At 37.1% G+C, this 24,923-nt stretch overlaps 1 protein-coding gene across 1 annotated transcript in view; it reads right to left on the reverse strand.

Moving 5' to 3' along the window:
• Positions 1 to 24,923, reverse strand: part of Hsd17b12 (hydroxysteroid 17-beta dehydrogenase 12) — a 148,547-nt gene that overhangs the window by 80,759 nt on the left and 42,865 nt on the right. Inside the window, exons 2-3 of the mRNA XM_026404751.2 lie at positions 13,117 to 13,163; positions 9,735 to 9,810 (exon numbers count right to left, since the gene is read on the reverse strand). Coding sequence (XP_026260536.1) covers positions 9,735 to 9,810; positions 13,117 to 13,163 — 123 coding nt within the window. The remainder of the gene's footprint in view (positions 1 to 9,734; positions 9,811 to 13,116; positions 13,164 to 24,923) is intronic.

Consider the following 24,923-nt stretch of genomic DNA (forward strand, 5'->3'; position numbering starts at 1 on the left):
GCATCACAGCAAGATAAATAATGAGGAATCTTTGATTATCTGGACAATTTCTAAAGATTAAAATTCATACAGAAAAGTGCAATTAGGATGGCAAACTATGTGGTATGTGCATTATTTTATTAACACAGTAATAGAAATATATTTTAAGCTAACATAAAAGTGTTAACTTGCCATCTAAGTTTATATTTCAGGGGATATATAAAATATATTGCAATCAACAAAAAAGACTTATAAACTAAGTAGTCTAGAACCAGTTAAGGAGAAAATTGATCTTTGAGAATATAAAAACTTATTCTGTCCCTTTAGTACCCAGTCTGCCTAGTAAAGGTTCTTTATCTCCTAGAATTCTCCCCCTTCCTAAGAGCCTATTAACTTTTTGAGCTTTTGTGTTGACGCTTGTCACACTGAGGAACTCTTTTTTACAAAAGTTTCTCATTTCTAAAGAAGACTCCCTAATTAGTATTGTTTCTTGCAGCTATCCTTTATTTTAATTACTGTCACTCTAAACCAAGACTGTAATCATTTGTTGTCTTGGGCGCCTATGACTTCTGCTTGTATTTTGGTATAAAGACTAATGTCCTGGCAACATTTCATGTTACTGTCTTTACAAATTTGGGCCTCAAACTAAGGATAATAGAATTGTCTGTTGAGATATATTTGTGGGCCACACAATCTTTGGTGCGGCACTGTTAAGCATGGAGAATAATTAGGAATAACTAGATAGTGTCTTCTCCATACCTTTAACTAGTTCTATTCTCTCATAAGCACGGCCCTGTTTATCAAGTCCATAATATGGGAAGAACTATTAAATCAGTAAGAAGTTCAACAACCTGCTCAATTATGCACAGGCAAAGTGTAACTAATAATGAATATGACATGACAATTGTAATACTTCTCAAGATGGATAGAAATACATTCACGAGAGGGGAGGAAGGGAAGGAAGAGAAGGAAGAGGAGGAAGAGGAGGAAGAGGAGGAGGAATAGGCCCGGGCAGGGCACGGTCGCTGCCTTCTCTGAAGAGACATGGGAGGGGGGGTGAGGCAAGTGGCTCCTCTCTCTCCCTGCGCCCCAGTGTAATGAAGGTCACTCCCTCCCTCCCCCAGCTGGCCCGGGAGGGGGGCGAGGCACAGTAACTAGTTGATGCTGGCCCAGGATGGATCAGACCTGTGAACTATCTAGAAGAAATTGTCTGCTGCCCTTTTCCAATCCAGTGAATTTACATGCCCCTGCGGACAAGGACAGCCCTTTCGGATGATCCACACTCCAGAACCGGTACATTAGGAAACATGCTAGAATTACCTGGAACTTCATCATCATCTACTTCACAGGAATTGCCATTTGTAAGCAGTTTTTGGTACAAATTAAATATATACATGAATGTATATACACAGGCCACTTAAAGGGAAGCTTAAAACTAATTTTATTTTGGTTATCAGCTCACAGCTGAAAGCTAATGATAAGCTTTAATGGGGGAAATTTTACTTTGATTTTAAAATTTATGTCTAATGAGTGGTTCCTTTAGCTTTTCCCAATAAATCTCCATTGAGGATTGGCTAAATGTTAAATTTATAAGGACATTTGATTGAGTTCAAATTTAAGTTTTCAAGATATAGGTATGCATTTTATTATCTCTTAGAAAAAATAAAACCTTGGTATTGCTAGTATCATGAATATAGGTGAACCAGTTCGATACTACAGAGTCCTGTTTCCACACAAGGCATGGCTTGTTTTGTTTTGGTTAGTGGGTGACTTGCTGTAGGTTGAAGTACATTTTGAGTACAGATTGAAAATGGCTAAGATGAAAAAGGTTTCCTGGATATCAGTCAATTTAAATGAGGTTAATTTTTCTGAACTAATTGTGAAGGTCTAGAACATCCTAGACTTTTGATGGTTGCCACCATCAGGGTAGGCCCTTTAGTCTTTCCTAATTTTAAAATTTGAAGCATATTTGTATGTGTGTGTATGTGTATGGAAATGGAGAAGAACTCACTTGAGGTTTTTTCCAGTATTGTAATACTTTTAAAGCGTGGTAAATGATAAGGTTATTATTTATTAGAACTTAATGTAAAATTTCTTGACCTCTTTATTTAACTAAATGATCAGTTGACTTCTCTTAGCCTTGGTTTCATCACTTCTAAAATCCAAAAGTACTTTGATTTCTAAGATTCCTGCTCCTTTCAGCTTTAAATATGATTTTGTTTCTTTCTAAATATCACATTGTCGTGGTCAGAGGTAGTATCTCCAAGAAGATATTTTTTCTTAATTTTTTTTTTGGCCAACAAATCCCTCATACTATGAAGATTTTATAAGAAGGATTTTGATAATATGTAATGATTGTTTTTGAGTGCCTTAAACATTCACTGTAGCACACATCCCTGCTGTTCTTTATAGTTACAGAGGGAGAATGTGGGTATATTGAGTTTGTTTCTGTTGAGTCATATCTTAAACTTATTTAAATATACTTTAATAATCTGGTTTTTTAGTTTGGCAGTTACAGATTTAAAAAATATTGCTGTGGTGGTTATCATGAGTTTGTATTGTCCCAGACACATTGAGGTGGATAGGGTGTTTTGAAAACCTTCCAGTGGGAGTTGATGGTGGTGGCAGCACAGGCCTGTAATCCCAGCAGCTCAGGAGGCTGAGGCAGGAGGATCTCAAGTTTGAGAATAGTCTCGGCAACTCAGCAAGGCCCTGTCTCAATGATAGGAAAAGTTGGGGAAAAAAGCTCAGTGGAAAAATAGCCCTGGGTTCAATCCCCAGTACAAAACAAGACAAAACAAAATTCTGACAGCTGATGAGACTTTTTTTTTTTTTTTGGTACCAAGGATTGAACCCAGGGGTGCTTAACCACTGAGCCATATCCCCAGCTTGTTTTATTTTTTATTTTGAGACAGGGTCTTGCTGAATTGCTGAGACTGGTTTTGAACTTGTGATCCTCCTGCCTCAGCCTCTAGAGTGGCTGAGATTACAGGCCTGTGCCAGCATTCCTGGAGAGACAAATCTTTTTCTCGGGTTCATGTTGAAATTTATTGTAGGCTGGGCACAGTGAACATGCCTGTAATTCAAGTTAATTGGTAGGCTGAGGCAGGAGAATTGAAAGCTAAAGATCAGCCTGGGCAATTTAGTGAAACTGTCTCAGAATTTAAAAAAAAAAAAAAAAGAGCTAGGGCTAGGCTGGGCTCAATGCTCCTGTAATTGTAGTGGCCAGCTGGGAGGCTGAGACTGGAGGAATGGGAAAAAGCAACTCAGTGAGACCCTGTTTCTAAATAAAATACAGAATAGGGCTGAAGATGCTGCTCAGTTGGCAAGTGCCCCTCAATTGTTCAATCCCCATACCCCCCCAAAAAAAAAGGGCTAGGAATGTAGCTGAACACCCCTGGGTTAAATCTGTACTGCCACAATGGAAAAAAAAAAAAAAAGAGAGAGAGAGAGAGAGAGAAAAAAAAAACTTTATTGTACATTGCCGCAGTCCGGCTGGGCAAAATAACCGGGAGGTGACAAGCAACTTGAAGGTTGAAGCGGGAACTGCTTTATTGCGGGAGAACTGAGCGGGAACTGAAGGTAGCGGGAACCGCTTTATTGTGGAACAGTAGAGGTATATATACCTAACTGATTACACACAGCTTGACTCAATTAGCATCATCTAGATACAGCAATCAGCCAATAAGGAATCCCCACCATCTTAATGGCTCGGTAGTGTTGCCTCACAAACCACTCCTCCTGGCAAACTGCCAGGCGCCATCTTGACTTGATTTGCAGTCCCCAACAGTACATGTATGTAGTTTTGTCTTTGTTTTCACAATAATTTTAGATCTGAGGATGGAGATAAAGGTATTATTGAAAGCATACAAATATAAATGTAAACCTGTCTGATTCTCATTAAACAGAAATTAATTGAAAAAAAAATACATTCATGATCCTGTGCAAAAAACAACAAAACAATGTGACCCAAACAATGCCTAAGATTATGTCTCTAAGTATGAAACTCTTGTTAAATGGTGGCAATTTTTTTTTTTTTTAAAAATCACACTTTATGGAAGTCCCTAGAGAGTTATCCATGCCTTTACAGTCTACAGTAAGACTTGCAGTCTCAGGATAATCATTGATTAGATCATATTAACTATTCTATAGTATATCCCAAAAGGGGATTCCACTGACACTGCTAATTACTCTAATAAATTAATCATTAATCATTTTCACAGGTGGTTCCTACTCTTCCTTCATGTTTAACTAAAAGCCCTGGCAATAAATTAGAGGGCAGGGGCTGGGAATGTGGCTCAAGCGGTAGCGCACTCGCCTGGCATGTGTGCGGCCCGGGTTCGATCCTCAGCACCACATACCAACAAAGATGTTGTGTCCGCCGAGAACTAAAAAATAAATATTAAAAAATTCTCTCTCTCTCTCTCTCCTCTCTCACTCTCTCTTTAAAAATAAATAAATAAATAAATAAATTAGAGGGCAGAAACCCAAATCCTTAGAAGAAACATCAGAAGAATAATGGAACTCAGCAATGCCTGAATCAGTAGTCTTGACTATTATTGGTGCTGCAGAGAATCTACTCATGGGTCAGGTTTCCCTACGGTGCACCACAACACTGCCACCAAGAACAGACTGCCAGGCAGCACTAGGAAACCGAGTCAGTTTTTACAGGGCTCTGTATTCTAAAATCAGACACTTTCCATAAAAGCATGCTGTTGACCAATGGGACAATAATTAATTTCACAACACTGAATCAAACCAATGAGGAAAAAAACAATAGTAATTTTGAGAAAACATTTTTTCTTTTTCAATTTTTACTAACCCTGATTATGGTTGGTTATACTTGGGCAAACTGAAATTAACACCTTTTTGAATGGTATGCTGTCCCTAGTGAGCTCTCAAAACGTAGCAAAAACATTCTCTGGGAAACTTCAATATAGCTTATAAACTTGCAGGTTATATTTTCCAAATAAAGATTGTACTTTCCTATAATATCCCCATCATACATGTTTTTTTGTTTGTTTGTTTGGTTTTTACCAATTTTACCATGCCACTCTCTCATCAAGAGGTAGAGCCTAATAGACAGGAGGTCACTCAGTGGTACAGCACTTCTTGCCTAGCATGCAGAGGCCCTGGGTTTGTTCTGCAACTCTGGGGTAAAAAACAAGAAGATAGAGTTTATTCCCCTCTTAAATCCAGACAGATTCATGAGTGTTTTGACCATGTAGTGGCAATACTACACAATTCTGAGACTAGGTCATAAAAAGACACCAGTTTCTTCCTTTTTCTCCTGAAACGTTAACTCTGGGGGAAAAGAGTTACTAGTTAAGAAGTTAATTTACCCTGATGGCCATGCTGGGGACAAGTACTCGCTTCAGTAGTCCCAGCTGAGTCCAACCTTACAGCCATCCCTGGCCATGGCAACAACCTGTGAGAGAAGCCATCTTGGATCTTCCTTACCAGGACATCTACCAGCGGAGTATCGCTGAGTGATCTCAGTAATGCCACGAGGAAAAAAAGTCCTGGCAGAACTGGAGAGCATCTAAGATGGTTTTTGCTTTACCTCAATAAGTTTAGGGTAGTTTGTTACATAGCAATACTAACTGGAACATAAACTAGTAATTCATTAGATAAATTTAAAGATGATAATTCTGTAGAAAATGTCACACATATTGATTGACCCTGTCTATAAAACTAACCATAATAACAGGAAATATTACATGTCATTATTGAATTCTTTTACTTAACGTGGCAAAGTAATTATTTGCATTGACCTAATAACAATATATCTTTCTCTTTTCCAGGATATAATTAGACAAAACAAATTTGTAACCATGACCATGCCAGAGATGTTTCATTTAATGGTAAATCTCATTTAATTAGGCATGAAAATCCCTCGGATAAGAAAAAAGGATCACATTCTTGTATCTAGAAGTAATGCTTCAAAGACCTTCCAAGAACTAACCTGGGACCTTGTGAAGTCTCAGTTTTACACATAGTACAGGATATCACTTTCTGGAAGGCCAGGGACACTGTCAAATTTGGAGATCTTAGAACGAGAATACCTCCACAGTCTCAAGTACTACAGGCAAAATCAGTACAGAAAAGTTAGATGGATTTGAGTTTCTGGCCTTCAAATACATGAACTCTAAGGACAATTAAGATATTTCTATAATTATCAAGTGATTTACTCTCTAATCCTGATATCATGTGGTTCTGGTTTCACTGAACATAAAACAAAAAGGTCTTTATGTGTTAACTGTTGTTTCTTACATAAATGAAATACACTAAATATAACAGGGGGGTCATTAACCATAAAGTTCCAAGTTTTCAATCTTGAGAATATTAAAATGAAATTGACAGACACATTAAAATAGGTTAGAAATCACAATCTAGAGCTTATATATCCTTTATATATATTTTCACGTACACGCATGGAAATACATATTTTCAAATGCTCTACTCATTTGCCTATTTTCTCCAAAGAACTCTAAAAATACAGTATTTGTTTTGAAAAGATCATAGGCAGTATATTTCTTGCTCAGTTTAAGTTTTTTATGTTTCCGACACATAGGATGAGAATACAAAGTGGATTAATAGAACTGTTTCTGCATCACAAAATTATAAAACAAATCTATTTGGTCAAGTCCACATCTTAACTACACAGATCTGAATCACAAGTATGAACTGGAAAAAAGTGGAATGGATCTTTTCTACCTATCCTATACCTCTGTCAACTACAGACCAGTGAAATGGAATTATAGGGCCATTCTAAAGCTGTATAATAGCCAGTGATAAACTACAAAAAAAACCACAAAACAAAAATACATCATGGTTTGTTTGCTTTCAATCAAATCTCATTAAAGTGTATCCAATTAGAATTATAGACTGCCACACAATAATGTGAATGGTAAATGTCACCATCTCCATATCCTGTGAGCCATAGATTATTTGGTAATGTAGTCCTCTTTGTATTGTGCTTTACTGTAAATAAAAACCTAGTTCAGCATCCAAAAATTAGCTAGGAGTTCTTTTCTTTGACAAATCAAAATTGGCAGAAAATACTTAATATATAAATAATCCCAGCTGACAATGATAATAAAATAAGCTTATTATGTGTGTGATACTTTCAGCTTATTTTAATTCAACAGGTGACAGGTATCCTTATATAGAGCTGTAATTTCATCAAAGCAGTCAATTATGATGAGGTATTTATCCATAGTTGGCAAAACGTTTAGTTCCCTACCAAACTATATATAGACCTTTTAAAATTTTTCTGAAGAACTTTGGCTTTGATGAGTAGGCTGCCCTTCACATTCCCAAGAGATTGCTTATGAAGGCATAAAGTATCCAAGTTTGCATGATGACACGAGAGCTCTCTAAGCCTCCCTTGCCAGTGCAAACAGAAAGAGCCTGAAGATTAGTTTTCTCTGGTTTGAAGATCTGGGAACACAACAACATCACGCCATCAAGGGCAGTTTTCTTTTAAGAGGATTACTCTTATCCTCAACACTCAACTCAGCCATCCCTTACTGTCACAACAGGGTTAGGTTGCAGCATTCTCTGGGGAACATGTACAAAGTATGACCCATACACTTATACATAAAAATAACTACAAAACTAGCCTCTTTGTATTGGAAGAAAGCTGAGAAATACATGAGAATTCATTCTTTGAGTGTTAGATGAAGAAAAACAATGTAACACTAGAATAGGCCAATTTTTTTTTTTTTTTTTTTTTTTTTTTTTTTAATGATTCACTTACCAGAGAACTAGGAGGGGCTCAAACAGTTAGCTTGGTTGGCTGACTGACACTTGGGCTCCAAGATAGCCTAGGTTTAATAAGACCAGGAGGTAGAGGCAGGGATCCAAAGGCTTCGGGAAATTGGAATGTTGGGAGTAGATTTATCATGTGCCAACTTAAAAATACACAATCCCTGTGTCATTACACCCACAGAAGGGCCCACAGGATACGACCGTCACTCAGGCTCTACCTCCATTACTAGAATGCCATTACTGGTAACAGGTTATTATTCTGGCTCCTTTACAACCCGGACAGTCACAAAACTCAACACACTGTTACAAAATAAGAACCTCTCCAATGTTTCCTCTCTAGTCCTTTGTTCATTCTCTTTGTGAGGCCTGCTACAAAGTGCAATTATTTAATTTGTCTGGATTTTTGTTTTGACTTAGTTTTGAGTTTTGGGTTTTTTCTTCATTTGTTTTCACTGTCTCCTCCACTAGATTATAAGGTCCAGAGAGCAAGGACTGCATCCAACTTATTCATCACTGACCCAACTGCCTAGTATAGTGCCTGGTATAGAGGCATTCAATAAAGATGTGTAAAAGGCAAAATCAAAGGGATGTAGAGATAGTTTGCATTTGTCGACATTAAATTCTGTTCCCTCCCTTTTCCTGGAACAGATATGTTCACAAAAACATTATCCTCTCAAAGACATGGTTATCATCTCAATTTAAAACATGTTGTAACTTATAAGTCTCTTGTATACTTTTCAGATGATGATGTGGTCACATGTCTTAATAAATTTATATTATACCCAGAAAAACATCTTTTCAGAATTTTCAACAGGAAAAAGAAATTCCTTTTAATCAACGTCAATTCAAGCTGGGTGAGGTGGCTCATGCCTGTATTACAGGGGCTTAGGTGGCTGAGACAGTAGGATGGAGTTCAAAGCCAGCCTCAGCCAAAAGCGAGGCACTAAGCAACTCAGTGAGACCCTGTCTCTAAATAAAACACAAAATAGGGCTGAGGATGTAGCTCAGTGGCCAAGTGTCCCTCACCTGAGTTCAATCCCCAACAAAAAGGGGAAAAAAAAAAAGTCAATGAGAGAATAAATTTCTTATTTTTTATAAGCTTTTAAATATTTTACATTAATCTTGGTCACATCTAATTTGACAACAAATTTCTGAAAGAACTTATTTTACAAACTTTCTCAGAACATTCAATGTAGGTTTTGTAGAAATAACCCCCCCTTTTACACTAATATTTCATCATTTTGCAGAATATGTACAACAAATGAACCTGGCATAATTCTGGAGACAAACACAATTACCTCTTAATAAGGAAACAATTTGACCTGGGCAAATACACGTGTACAAGTTTCATCCCGGCTGTGTGCCAGCCACAAGTGGTCACACAGCCAGTTCATCAGTTTGTTTTACGGAGGAAATGAGCAGCACTGATTTATTCATCAGGTTGGTAAAGTAGAAGTCAGTTAAGAGAATCTTTACCAAGTTACAATTCAGATCTCAGGTATAGCTGACTAGAAAGGAAGTTCAACGTAGCACCCCTGCCACAGGTGTACCTGTTAACCTTTTATACTTGCTCTCAATCATGTGTTACACATTTAGAGACACTGAGATCAAAGGAGTGAAAAATACTCAATATTGAAGTGAAGCAACAGAAAAAGATTCAGATGTTTCACTGAGAACATGATAAAATAATCAGAAAATCTGACTCAGAACAACAAAAATAGGTGAGTCAGTAAAAGGCATTTCAAACAAATTACAATAGGTCTAAAATAACTTAATGAAATTATTTTGAAAGATTAATAAAAACTTTTAAATAAAAAATTACTTAAAAGATGGTTCATCTTCAAAACATGCCATTAACAGAATAAAAAAGAAGTTTCCTGAACTCTAAATAAATGTCAGTGCTAGAAACCCACCTGAAAACATTAAACTTAGATTAGCTGTGTTCCATTTGCAATCATGGAGTGTTTAATGCAAGAACTTACTTATCTCACTGGAAACCTGGTTCAGTTTGTCTTGTGATCGGCTGATTAGGACAACCTTCATTCCATGATTTGCTAGCTGAAATAATAAAAAAGAATGTAAATTACATTTCTGCATTTCATTTTAAAACATAAATCATAAATTAGATACATACCCATTTTAAGAAAACCTGACCAGATGATAATTCAAAATATAAATCCAAGTGTAAAGAACAGGCAATCCATAACGAAAACATTACAGAATTTCTCAAAGGGCTGTCTTTCTAAATCAAGTATTCAGGGGTTGGGGTTGTGGCTCAGTGGTAGAGCACTCGCCTAGCACGTGTGAGGCCCTGGGTTCGATCCTCAACACCACATAAAAATAAATAAACTAAACCAAGTATTCAAATCTCAAAGTGTTTTAGAAGGCAAGTGACTTTTTCCTTTTGAATCTGTATATTGTTTTGAGTTTTTAAAATTGTTACATGTCCACTACTTCCATAATTTAAAACTTAGCTTTAAAAATAAAGTTTTCACTGAAGAAGAGAGGGAAAGGGAAATACTGGGTAATGAACTTGATCAAATTATGTTATGTGCATGTACAAATATGTCACAATGAATCCCAGTACTAGGTATAATCAGAATGCACCAATAAGACAAGTTTTTGTCATGGACTGGATATATAAAACAAAAATCAAAAGACTAGCAAAGAAAACTACTGTTAAAATGTTAGGAAATTGGGGCTGGGGATACAGCTCAGTTGGTAGAGCGATTGCCTTGCATGCACAAGGCCCTGGGTTTAATCCCCAGTACCAAAAAAAATAAATAAAATAAAATAAATAAAATGTTAGGAAATCCTAAAAATTAGGATAAATACTTAGAATTTTTCTTGGGCATTATAATTTATAGACAACCAAGGTAAACTAAGATTGTTAAATGAATAAATTAATAACAATTTTTCTGAAGAGCACCTTCTATGTGTGTATGCAATGCTGTGTAAGTGTCGCATAGAATGAAAAAGATTTACAAGAATATGGTTAGGGGCTGGGGTTGTGGCTCAGTGATTGAGTGACTGCCTAGCATGCGTGAGGCACTGAGTTCGATTCTCAGCACTGCGTACAAATAAGTAAAATAAACGTCCATCAACAACTAAAAAAAACTATTTAAAAATATATATATATGGTTAATGTCCTAGGGACATATAAATACAGGGGTAAGGAAAAAAACGAATATGCACAAAACGTCTTCATGCACTACTCCAGTTTATAAATGAACAATAAGTTAGGTGCTATGAACTATAAGTGATTTAGTAAATTAATATTCTAGTCTTAAATCCTAAAGTCAGCTTTTATTAAGTAATGAGTAGTACTGCAAATGAAGTTATGGAAGAACATTTTTTATAATAACAAAGGCTGGTTATTTGCTAAATTAATCTGCTATAAACCCACTAAAGAATTCATTAGCCATACTGATATTTTAAAAAAAAAAAAAAAAGCAGAGGAAGAGGGACAAGGAAAAGCTTTAATTTACACACACAAAAAAAAACCTCGAATAAATGTAGGACAGAGAACATTAGAAAATCACCATTTTTTTAACCACTATGATAATAATAATTTAGGCAAAAATTGTCAGTGGATCTTAAAACCACTGGATGAAAGATTGCTGGCAAACAGGATATTGACAGTCTCAAAGCTTTATGCACCTACTTCTTATTAATTATCTATATAATGGAGTCATGGTATTATGATGTAGTATGAGGTGTCCCCCAAAAGCTCCTAGTTAATGCAGGAATGTATGGAGGATAAATTATTAAAATATGAAAACTCTAACCTCCCCAGCCTAGTGTGGATGGCCTGGATGGTAACTGTAGGCAGGTGGGGTATGGCTGGAGGAGGTGGGGCTCTGGGGGTGTGCCATGAAAGAGTTCATCTTCCTTACAGCCCCTTTCAACCCCTGCTGCCTGGCCACCAAAAGGCGAGCAATGTTCCTCCACCATGCCCTTCTGCTATAATGTCCTGCCTTACCTTGGGCCCAGAGCAATGGAGTCCCCCCACCATGGACTAAATCTCTGAAAACTATGAGCCATAATGAACTTTTCCTCTTCCAAAAGTTGTTCTTGTCCAGTATACTGGCCACAGCAACAAAAAGCTGACTAACTTAGAAATGGGCTAACATATAAGGTAGACAGCATCTTAATAAACTGTTTACCTTAACATAATCAATAATGAAACAAATGGACTTCTTATGCTTCTTAGTAGAATGAACTCACAAGAATAAATATCATTTGCATAACATTCCTGTTAAAAATGTTTCTCCACCCAACACACTTGTAATCCCAGCTACATGGGAGGTAGAAACAGGAGAATCAATAACAAGTTAAACTGTGTCAAGTTAAACTCTGTGTGATCATTGTATTGGAGTTATAAGGGTGTTTTAGTTCTTATAAGACTGATCCCCAAATATTTTGGGGTGAACTATTATGATGTCTAAAAGTAATTTACAAATGGTCCTGCCAAATAACAATAATAATGAAAACAGTAACAATAAAGTAAGTTAACAGTGACAAAATGTTAGTTGGAGAATCCAGGTGAAGGTATATGGGTGTTCACTGTATTCTTCTTCAAACAATTCTACAATTTTAAAATTTTTCAATATATAAAGGTGAAAAAAAAAACAAAAGATGATTTTTTTTAAAAGCTGGGAATGATTTGAAGGGTTCAATGCCTCTAACAGGATCTTCACCAGAACTTAGTACCTTTGCAGGGCCTGGAGGGCAAGGAAACTTGCCTCCAGCACTGCCAGGTTCCCACTCTGTACCTCAGTCTTCAGATGACTGCTTTCTTAGCCATTCCGTGTAGTACACAGGGCGTCAACGCTTTGCCTGAGCCTGTCAATATTTTTCTGTTAACCACAGTCCTTCTTATAAAAATGTGACCGCCTATAACATTTCTATCTTTTGGAAAATAGTTAAAAATAACTGACTTTAAAAACTGAGGACTGGGGGCAGGGATTGTGGCTCAATGGTAGAGCGCCTGCCTAATATGCGTAAGGCACTGGGTTTGAACTTCAGCACCTTATAAAAAATAAAATAAAGGTATTGTGTCCATCTACACTAAAAAATATCTTTTTAAAAAAAGAGTACTGCATACACTTAAATGATATAAAATTAAAGCTACACTCATTTTCTTAGAATTAAACATCATGGAAAATTTTATTCTTATTTTTCCCAGACATCTGCTTTAAAAAATTTTTTTATGTACACAAACATGGTATTTCTGACAAGATAAAAACAAACAAAACCATTGTACTATGTATTTGTTAATTTCAAAAATCGAAATTATTATGAAAGTATTCTATATTTGTTCATTTTTTAATAATAAAGAGAAAAGTTTTGAAAATCACCTACCTCTTCTGCATATGCTTTTCCAATTCCATCAGTACTACCTGTGACAACTGAGAAAGGAAAAAATAATACTTTAGTTTAAGAACAACAATGAGGAACTAATCAAATTTAGAACCCAACAATTATACACAAGGAAATCTGTAGAATATTCTGGTGTGAAAAAGCAACAGCTGGGCTGGAGGTACCCCGTGGTAGAGTGCATGCTGAGCTCACACAAGGCCCTGGGTTCAATTCCCAGCACCAATAAAATAAAACAGCAATACCAATGGTTCAAATTTAAGATTGAATACCCATCACAACCTCTGAAATTAAATACACTGCATCATTAACTAGAGTATCAGGTGTTGACAAAGATATAAAGCAACTGGAATTCTCATATATTATACTGAGCTACATCCCAACCCTTTTTATTTTTATTTTGAGACAGGATTTCCCTAATTTGCCAACGCTGTTGAACCTGCTATTCTCCTGATTCTACTTCCCATATAGTTGGGATTACAAGTGTGTTGGTAAGAGAAACTTTTTTTTTTATATTTTTGAGAATATATTGCTATATAAATCAATACAATTATTTTAGAAAAACTATTTGGCAATATGTCTAGAACTAAAGCTATGCCTACCCTATGACAACAATTTCAAAAGATACAGACACATTATGTCTACCTACAGAATGGCCATGGTAGCTCACTTATGCAGAGCAGGTACACATGCCTAAATATCAATCTATAGGAAAGTAAATAAACTGAGGAATAATTATACAATGAATACTAAACAGTAATATAAAAGAACAAACTACTGATATATGGAAAACATGGACAAATCTGAGACATTGTGTGGAATGCACAAAGTATAACACAAGAGTATGTAATATTTTCAGTTATTAAGTTCAAGAAAAGGCAAAACTAATTTTTGGTGACAAGAGTCAGAATATAGCTTACTTCTGGGTTGTGGGGTAGATGACAGGGAAAGGGTATAATATAAGGGAAACTCCTGGGTACAGGAAATACTCTACATCTTGGTTAAGACAGCATTACTCCTGTGTGTATGCATTCATTGAGCTTCTATGTACCCTGACGTACACAATTATTTGTATATATTGTATCTTAATGAACTAATTTTTAAATTAAGGGTAGTACCAAGAAATTGAATGAGATTTAATTCTTCTATGGGAAAGCACATTTCTCTTATAATCTTAAAAACTTTATGTAGTAGAAACTTTTGAAAATTATAATGTGGGGCTGGGGATTTGGGTCAGTGGTAGAACATTTGCCTGGCATGTATGAGGCCTTGGGTGCCATTCCCAGCACCCCACACCCCTGCCCCGACACATACACACAATGGGTCAGGCTACACCATGGTATCTTAACTCTGGAATACTGGGATTGTGTTTGTCTCAAGTTCAGAGCATGGGCCAGGAGTGGGGGCAAGTGCCTATAATCCTAGAGATTCAGGAGGCTAAGGCAGGAAGATGGCAAGTTCAAGGCCAGCCTCAGCAACTTAGCAAGACTCTCCCTGTCTCAAAATTGAAAAAAAATAAAGACCTGGAGATTAGACATTAGCTCAGTGGGAAAGTGCCCTGTGTTCAATTCCCAGTAACCTCCCTACAAAAGAGTTCAAAGGATGGATATCTGCTTCAAAAGATTAAGGATGCCCCAGAACTTCTCTAAATAAACTTTTCTAAATCAATTAGATTATGGAAAACAAATTATGGCGCAACTTGTAGAATTTTCTTGTACTTGTCTTAAAGGCACTTCTTTCAAATTATACAAGGTAGCTCCCAAATTTACTATTCAGAAATATGGGAAACACATTCATATTCTTCCTGGCTATATCTTTCATAATCAGCTATCATATTTCTGGCATTAAAAAAAAAAAAAGACTTTTTGGAACAAAAAGAAAATCCCGAGAGCAGTAAAAACCTCCACATACCCATGGTCCAGCTTTACCCATGATCAACTTGAGGTAAATCTTGTTTTACCTGTATTCCACGTTTCCCCCACCTTGGATTATTCTGAAATGAATCTCAAACATCATATCACTTCATCCCTTGATTTTAGTATGTATCTGCTATTCAAAACAACAAAATCGGGGCTGGGGTTGTGGCTCAGTGGCTCAGCAGTACAGCGCTCGCCTAGCACATGTGAAGCACTGGGTTCGATCCTCAGGACCACATAAAAATAAATAAAATAAAGGTATTGTGTCCAGCTACAACTAAAAACAAATTTTTTTAATCATTCTCATACTACTAAAACTATAATAATTGCTTGAATCAAGTATCTAATCAATGTAAATTTTCCCAAAATTAAAAACAACTTTTAATAATTTGTTTTAATCAGGATTCAATAATTTCCATATTCCATATTGTTTAACATGTCTATTAATAATAATCTATAGGCTCTATCTACCCACCGACACTCTCCCCCTACACACACACACACACACACACACACTCCTTATTTGTTGAATATACTGGGCCCAGATTTATGCTTTCTCAGCCTGGCATTTGCTGACTCCATTTCCCTGATATGATTTAACATGTTCCTCTGTCCTTTGGTAGTGTGATATAGACACATGATCAAGTTCAGGTTTGAATTTTATTCCTAAGAATACTTCATAAGCAATACTACATATTTGCATCAGAAGGCACAGGTCTGGTTATCTTTCCTTTTGCTCTATGAGTGGTCATGGATAATTTCCATTGAGATCCATTATTTTATTAGGGGTTGCAAAATGGTAGCATTTGCATTCACTCATTCATCTCCATCTATTAGGTAAAATATTTCCACAGAGAACTTACTCCTCATTAAATGGTCACCATGATGGATGGTTTTTATAGGAACACAAGGTAAGTGTTTGAATATTTTTCACCTTTTTTTAAAAAATATATACACACGTATACATTTTGGTTGCTAATAGATCTTTTTTCCTTTATTTATTTGTGGTGCTAAGAATAGAACTTAATGCCTCACACATGTTAGGCAAGTGCTCTACCAGAGCTACAACACAGCACCACCTCTGTCAGTTTTTAAAATAAATTATTTCCTTGGCATTTTTTATAGGTAACTTATGTTTTTACCATTAAGAAACATTATTAAATCACAGATTTAAACATTTGTTGTAGAATCTAGCTAAATAAAATTAAGCATCATATGAAAGTCCCTCCAACCCCATTATCAATGCAATTGTTCTTTCCTTTAACATTTTATTTCCTGAATATTTCTGGATGTATGAAGATACAAATTTTATACTGTATTCCTGATACTGACTCAATGATTCACAAGTGAAGGACAAACACATACTAAAAGGTTCCAGTCTCTCCTTTTCCTTCTTGATAAACTTCCCTGCTCTTTTCAAGATCCCAGAACCTCCCTTCTGCCTTCTTCCTTCAAAGCCCAATCCAAGCTCCACCAATTCTACTGCTCCAGATCACTCCAAATAAAAGTAATGGCTTCCTTTTCTAAATTCCCACAAGCACTTACCCAACCATGACACTGTTCACCACTCCTTATTTTGAATTATAATTTTTTTTTAAAGAGAGAGTGAGAGAGGAGAGAGAGAGAATTTTTAATATTTATTTATTTTTTTTAGTTCTCGACGGACACAACATCTTTGTTGGTATGTGGTGCTGAGGATCGAACCCGGGCCGCACGCATGCCAGGCGAGCGCGCTACCGCTTGAGCCACATCCCCAGCCCGAATTATAATTTCTTGCATCTACATGTCTTTATTCTTTGATCTGATTCTAGCCTCCTTTCTACACGCCATGCTCAACATAGGTGCTCAGACATTTGCTGAATGCATGAATGATGCTCACCAGTTTTAATCTTTTAAAACTGTAAAGACTGCTTGTCTGAGAACCTGATTTCTCAAAGGTCTTCACTTTTCAAATTCAGTAGCTTACACTCTTCATCCCTAGCCGCCTATCAATCACTGACCTATCTTATTTACAAAGCCTTTTGTATGTAGATTATTCTGCTGAAGCCTACAACTGTGAAGCAAGCAAGCCACAAATACAGTTATAGCAACTGGTGGCAGCATCAGATTTCTTAGGTTAGAGGTTTAAAATCTGGTAACAACTTCAGCACCACAATAAAATAAAATCTCTCAACAAGAATATGACCAAGAATTAAACAACGATAAAGTCATTCAACATTCTCCATCTAAAATTATTGGCTGGAATACATTTCAAAAGAACATCAACAACTCTGTTGTGTGCGTCTGTTTTAGAAGTTGCCAACCCCAGTTGAACTCAGCATAGCACACTGTCATTATAACCAATGACAGTCGTAGACAGCTAGAATCTGCCAGGTCTGGAGATTCCAAACTTTGTTTAATGGATATCGAGTCTTCCTTTTCCAAATTCTCCAAGTTTGGGGATTTATAGTGGCACTCAATTCATCAGTTACTTTTTAAGTTGATATGAATGTGGAGATATTTTATTTTTTTCTTCCTTCTTTGTTTGTACCACAGATTGAACCCAGGGAACTTAACCACTAAGCCACATTCCCAGCCCTTTTTATTTTGAGATGGGGTCTTGCTTAGTTGCTTAGGGCCTCCCTATTGGCTTATTGTAGTTGACAAAAACTTCTACTTCTCTTTTGTTTTCCCCATCCTTCTGATAGCATTATACAAAAACATTCTGTCAATAGTGTTTATATTACTGGAATATTGCAAAGTAATTCTGACATTCACCATCTGGTTGGGGACCATGCCCTTACATTAAGGGCATGGTCCCCAACCAGACTGCTCTTCTGATGCCAGACACAAAGTTCAGAGGTCCCAGGCTACCCACACTTCTGACTACAAACTGGCTACAAATTTGGGGGTTCCCACAATCCTTTAGACTTGATAATCTACTGGAATAATTTGGAGAACTTGAAATAACTTCCAGTTATAGAGGATACAAACCAAGATCAACCAAATGAAGAGAACACATAGGGTAAGGTCTGAGAAGCTCTATGTCCTCTCCCCAGGGCACAGAATCAGGGGAGGCACATTACCTTCCCAGCACAACTATATCTCTACCAACCAAGAAGCTCCATCCAGCTTCAGTGTCCAGATTTTTATCAGGTTCCATTATAAAGGCATGACTGACTTGATCACTGGCCACACGACTGAAGTCAATCTCTAGACCTCCTGCCCTTCCCAGAGGCCAGGAGACTGTACTAATCAGGTGGCTCAAAGTCTCAAGCTCTAATCACACAACTTTCAGGCATGCCCGGCCCAATGCTGCAAGCTATCTAGGGTTCCACCAGAAGTCATCCTATAGGAAAGTCCTCCCAAGAATTTGGAGTCTCCTCCTCAAGGATCAGGGATAAAGACTAGTCAAATATTTTGTTATACAACAATTATTGTGGTTAAATAAATATATTTCTCTCTACTGATCCAAACAGTACAAAATAATTACATTTCATTTTCTAACGGACTCTGTCTTCCCTACACACAGAATTGCACTGCTCTTCATCGGCATGCTTTTCTTTGTTAACATCCCCATGCTCTACAATCTCTCATCACAAACGTCCACATTAGCAGGTCATTCGTTTTTTTGTTTGTTTTCTTCCTTAGACATCACCTTCACAGTGCCTGTTATCCGGCTCCAACTTGGAATGGTTCCTCTGCGTTACTGTACAGCTGTTGTCTGGGAACATGGTCTTGGGGATTCCCTTGGCCTCTGTCCTGTGCTGAAGCTCTGTTTTCCAGATCTTGTTCTATTCTCTCAGTATGGGAGAATATCTCAGTATGCCAGTAGCTTCCCAAGAACAAATACACGGAGACATGTTTGCAAACATTCTTTTAAATCAACTTTATTTTAGAATAGTTTCAGACTTGAAAAAAAAAAAAGAGAGTACTAACAGCCTACATTACTATGGTACGTTGTCACAATTCATGAACCAATATTGGAACGACTAACTGAAGTCCATATTTTATTCAGATTCCTTAGTCCTTACTGAATGTCTTTTTTCTGTTCTAGGATCCCATCCAGGACAATTATATTACATTTAGTCATCATGTCTCCTTATTTGATGGTGTGAGACAATTTTCTTTTGCGTATTTTTTTAAAACTCTATATTCAAACCTCAAAATTATAGTTTGACTAGGTGTAGAATTCTAAGCAGAAAATCATTTTTAACAAAGCATTTTAGACAACTCTCCATTATCTTCAAGCACAAGTATTGTTTAAAGGGTTTCACCATCGTATTTCAGACCATTTGTGGGTAACCTGCTTTTCTGTCACTGGGGCTTTTAGGATTATTACTTACTCTTTAAGACTCCATGATATTATGCCTTGGAGTAGATGTTTTTCCATTCATTGGTGCTAAGCACTAATGGGCCTTAAAATTCATGACTTTAAATTCTGAGAATTTTCTACATTAACTCTTTGATAGTATCTTCCCCATATTTTTCTCTTATTAGAATCTTAAGAGTTTCTCCATTAATCTTATTTTCTACTTTCCTATAAATTTCTTCAACTTTAAATTCCAAATCCTCTACTGACTTTTTAAATTTAGATGTTCAGTTTTTAATCTTAGAGAACGCTTCCATTTTCTGACTGCTTGCTTACACTCCCCAGGCCTCTCTCAGCATCCTGTCTTCTCTCTGAGGACATTAATCATCATTTGTTTACATATTTACATGTTCTTCTACTCCTTATATTTTGTCTCCTCTAAGTTCCTTCTTGATTGTTTCACTCTGTCTCATCTTGGAAGCATTAAAACGTTGGTTAAAATGCACTGATATGGTAATTATACTGTGGTCTTCACTCCAGGACAACGAATAGTCAAACCAGCTTTTTTACTGGGGAATCCCAGTAAAAAAGTCTTTCATCAGGGATTCTTCAGTGTTCCTTTGGAGGCATTCCCATTTTCCAGGCTTCTGGCAGGGCAGCTATTAGTCTGTAAACTTTCCACTCATCGCCTGATCACTGCATTCTTTTGCCCAATTTCCCTCAGTCTCAAGCACATGTGGCTCAGAGCCCAGCCCCACATGCCTTCTTAAGTGCTGAAATATATGTTCAATTTCTATGTGGTTCTGGGTCCAAGGGATGAAATTTCTTGTTTCCCAGTGGTGGTCCCTCTGAGTTCTCAGGTGACTGCTCTGTGAAGTAAGTTACCACTCCTCTACCTTCATTTGCCTGGATTGGGGATTAGGGATGACAGAAGTTGTGTAGTTGCATCAAAATGGAACTGTTTCCCTTCTAATTTGGGGGGAGGATTTCCAAGAGATGGAAAGCCAGAAGTACTATTACTTGTCCATTTTTAAAGTGAAAGCACTCAACATTCCTCTAAAGTTGCACATTACACTAAAGTAGACTAACTTTCATTGAGGATGAAGTACTGAATACACTTCCTAGAAAGATTTGACTTTCTGCTCTCTGCAAAAATGCTTTTGCCTATCATGTGTTACTAACAATTACCAAATTTGAATCAAACTAGGCTGAGGGTGTGGCTCAGTGGTAGAGAGCTTGCCTAACATGCACAACAGGTCTGGGTTTGATTCCTAGCACCAGCAAAAAAAAAATTAAATTAAAAATCAAACTAGGCTGTCTTTAGAAACCATTATATACATGACTGTAGAGAATTCAAAGACATAAAAATCCACTCTGGATATTAAAGATCCTAAAAAATATTTTTAATCTATCTAAAACCATCTACAAACTAATAGCTGTCCTGTCAGAAGCCTAGTTGCTTTGGGGAGATCAGAGAAAGAAAGAGATTACATTTAAGTTCATTTTACTATCTGCATTTTTTTTTACACTGTCATATACATTTTATTATGTCATGTATTTCCTTTATAAAAAAGAAAATCCTTCCCTACTAGGAAGACAGTAGAAACTAAGCCAAAAACTCTTCATCTACTCCAGTTTCCCCAAAGTCAAGGTAGCATTACTTAAGACTATTTCCCAAAGTCACTTAATATTTTGTTAAAACTGATCATTCTTTCTTAAATAAAATGTAAAAACACAAATTATTTCAATATTATTTACTTAATTCAATCATAAATGTCATCAGTTTCAATGAATAGAAATAGACTATCAATCAGTATAACATAAACTACCAGTGTGACATATATTTTTTGCACTGATAGTTTATGTTACACTGATAGTCTGTCTATATTTATATAATACATATATTTATATAGAGAGACTATCAGTGTGTATATATGTATTATACATATAGTCTACCTATATATATTTAAAAATACTCATCAATGTGTGATCATCTCTTGATTTATTTCTGGGAAACACTGATCTAAGCATTCCCACCCTAACATACTAATTTTCAATGAAAATCAAATGAAAAAAAAAATGAGCTTGTAAGTCATTCAAATTAGTTTCTGTTGTTTCTTAAAATGAAAGAAGCAAGCACTCACAGGTATAATTAAATAATAAGTTGCAATGTGCAAAATCCACCCTGTGTGGGGACCCATTCTTCATGTGTCAAGTGCACATATGGGCCACAGCCTGCTACGTGCCTTCCTAATAACCATATTTCTTTCCTTCTTTGCATGAGAACAGTGACTTTCAGCCCAGCATACTGTAACCTGGAATCTTTATTTCCTGGAATCTCTATTTTCCAACCTCCAAAGCAGGTAGGTGTGGCTATGTGATTAAATTCTGGGGAAAAGATGTAAGCAGAGTTGTGAAGGACTTTGAAAAAGGTTGCTTGAAAACAGCTGACGCAGCAGCACAGCCCCTTTTTGCCCTTCATGCAGTCAATTCAAAAGTGATGGGTGTGACTCCCACAGCCTCTGGAACCATGAAGTCCCTTTGAGGGTAGAAGACTCAGAGGAATTAAGGTACCTGATCATACCACTGAACTACCATGCCATTTTTCAAACCAATCCATCTCTTTTACCTAATTAATTATAACACAGAATCAAGCATATATGAAAGTTCAAATCTTTAAACTGGTTGAAAAACAAACTTGTATTAAAGTCACTATTATAGGCTCAAAAAAGCAAGAATAACATCAGTAAATTATAAAAACAAAATTTTGTTTTTTCTAATGTAAATATTAGAAAAAAATTTGCTTACGGAACCTCATTGATATGATCTAGTTAATTCTCACAACTCCCAGTCTGTTGTACGCTCTTACCCCTACACACGAGGACTTGGGCAGTGAAGGTTTCAGTCCCTTCTCAGTCAATCCATGTTATACACAAGTTAAGAATTACATTTCTCAAAAACTGCTTTTATAATCTCTTTTCCCTGCCAAGAAGTGACAATGTTTTCCTATTGCCAGTTACACTAAACCTGAAGCAAATCCTTCACTTCTTCCCAATGTCATCACCTGGAGGTCCCATCATTTATCTCCCCTAAGAACTACTGCAACTGTCTTCTAACACATCTGCTTGGTCCCATCCTTACTCCTCTGCGATTCTTCCTCCATACCATAGCCAAAGTGATCACTCCATGTGCAAATGTGAGGATCATTTCCCTGCCTCAAACCTGTGGCTTCCCACTGCCCTCACTCTTGACAGGTCTTCCAGGAACTAACCTTACCTGCCACTACTTTCCTCCTTCCTTTTTTTTTTTTTTTTTGGGGGGGGTGGGTGCCTAGGGAACGGGGGCAGGTACCAGGAATTGAGCTCAGGTCAGGGACACTTGGCCATTGAATCACATCCTCAGTCCTATTGTGTATTTTATTTAGAGACTGGATCTCACTGAGTTGCTTAGCACCTAGCTTTTTTGCTGAATCTGGCTTTGAACTTGAGATTTCCCACCTCAGCCTAGAGTGCTGCTGGGATTACAAGCAGGCACCATCACACCTGGCTCCCCCTTCCACTTTCTGCCCCACAATCATGGTGAAATGCTTCCAAGGCAACATGCTCTCTCTTCACAAATGTTGTTCCCTCTACTCCCCATATGCACAATATGTTCATGCTTTGAACATGTCTTTTCCAAAATGTAGGTGCTGAAACTCAGTGGCCAATGTAATAGCAAGAAGAGGTGGGACCTTGAAGGTGATAAGGTTTGGCGCTCCTCCTGTACGTATGGTTTTAATTAAGGCACTTAACACAGCATGCAGCATTCATTTGGGCTTCTTGCCCTTTTGTTGTCCTCCATGTGAGGACATTCCAACAATGCATCAGCAAGCCACCAGCCAGGATGCAGGGAGCAGCCCTCACAATATGAGTGCTCACGAGATAAGTAAATCTGTTGGTACCTTAATCTTGGACTTGCCAGTCTTTACAAATTACCCATTTGCATGATCCTTTAAAAAGGAGAAGAAACATCAAACCCTGTGTTCCTGAGATGCCCCTTTCTAGTCCCAAGACTCTAGCCAAGTCAAGGGGACAACAAAGGTAAGTCTGGATCCAGATGTCCAGTTAAGTATTAGCTGAAGGAGCACTGGCTCCCTCACATGTACTCAGGGAACTGGGCAAACAAGTATTATCTCTGAGAACTGTTCTTTTCTGCAGGTACACCAAAGGCAACTTGGAATGTCACACAAAGGAACAAAGCAAACCAACAACAATGGTTATATAGCTTAAGCTTCAAAACCCTCCCTCCTCGGTGCTGGCTGTGAAGTGCCACCCATCTAGCTAGCCACCACTAGACTTTCCTGTTTCAATAAACTCTCTGTCTTGCACACCATCATCTCAGGGTATTTCTTAGTCTCTTGGCAACCTACCAGGGTATTTTGTTATAGTAGCACATACAGCTGAGGCACACTCCTACCAATGTTTTCCTTCCATTCTTGAGATTTTTCACATCTCTCCTCCCCGGTTATCCTTTCTTTGACTGCTAGACTAACTTAGGATCCCATAGTTCTCTGTGCCCATCATGCACTGTACTTTCCTTCATGACATTTATCATACAGGTTTCCATAAGTGCAGTGTCTGTCTGGGTCACCATAGTCTAACTGCTAAGACATTGCCTAGCAAAGAGCAGACGATTAATGAGGTTTTGCTGGATAAATGGATGAATGAATGAATGAATCAAAGAAGATTATGAATGGAAAACTCGCCTCTTATAACACCACCCACCGCTTCACCCACTCCTTATTTAGAAATGGTAAACAATCCCATTCACTCTTCAGCTCCTCTCAACATCAAGCAAGAATCAATGATCTAAAATGAGGTTTTCAAGAAATTTAATAGAAGTTTAACTTAGTTTATGATGACTCTACACATGTATACTTTCAAAGAGGATTCTGTGGTTGTCCTTGAAATGAGCTGATGTTCAATGCTCAAGAGAATCACTTTAATCACAATGTGCCAGGGTGAATATGAAGCAAACTAGTCCAAAACGCGATTAGGCAAAGGGGAGATTAACCACTTTGGTTTAGTAAAGGATGCTAAATTACCAATGTAGTGACAGCTCGCTATTCATAGCAGTATGATTTGCTTCTTCAATTAACACAGAGAATCCTCAGATCCCATTTTATTAGAGAGTAGATGGAAAAGTTAAGGTAGGTTTCAACATGTTAAAAAAAAAAAAAAAGCTATGGGTACCACCTACAGCTCTGAGAGCTTGGGGAATAAATAGGATGGTCATGGGTAGAAATGAAGAAGTGGAAAAGGAGAGAGGCAGGGGAAAGAAGATATTTAAAAGGCTTATCCCTTTATGGATAAATATAACACCAGAACCAAATTTGCAAGCCTTTAGAAGATGAAAACTGACAAGTATAAAGAATATCCCAACTTGGCATCCAGAAGTATCTAGCTTATTACAGATTACATAAAATACTGGCAACTGACCAGGGTTCCACTTCCAGATTTTATATAGTCAACAAAAATACTTCAGTTTGTGTAGGTTAAAAATATTCTACTCTTTTTGTCCTCAACTTGCTAGGAACAGATATTTTT

Source organism: Urocitellus parryii, chromosome 4, assembly GCF_045843805.1.
Source record: "Urocitellus parryii isolate mUroPar1 chromosome 4, mUroPar1.hap1, whole genome shotgun sequence".
NCBI lineage: Eukaryota > Metazoa > Chordata > Mammalia > Rodentia > Sciuridae > Urocitellus > Urocitellus parryii.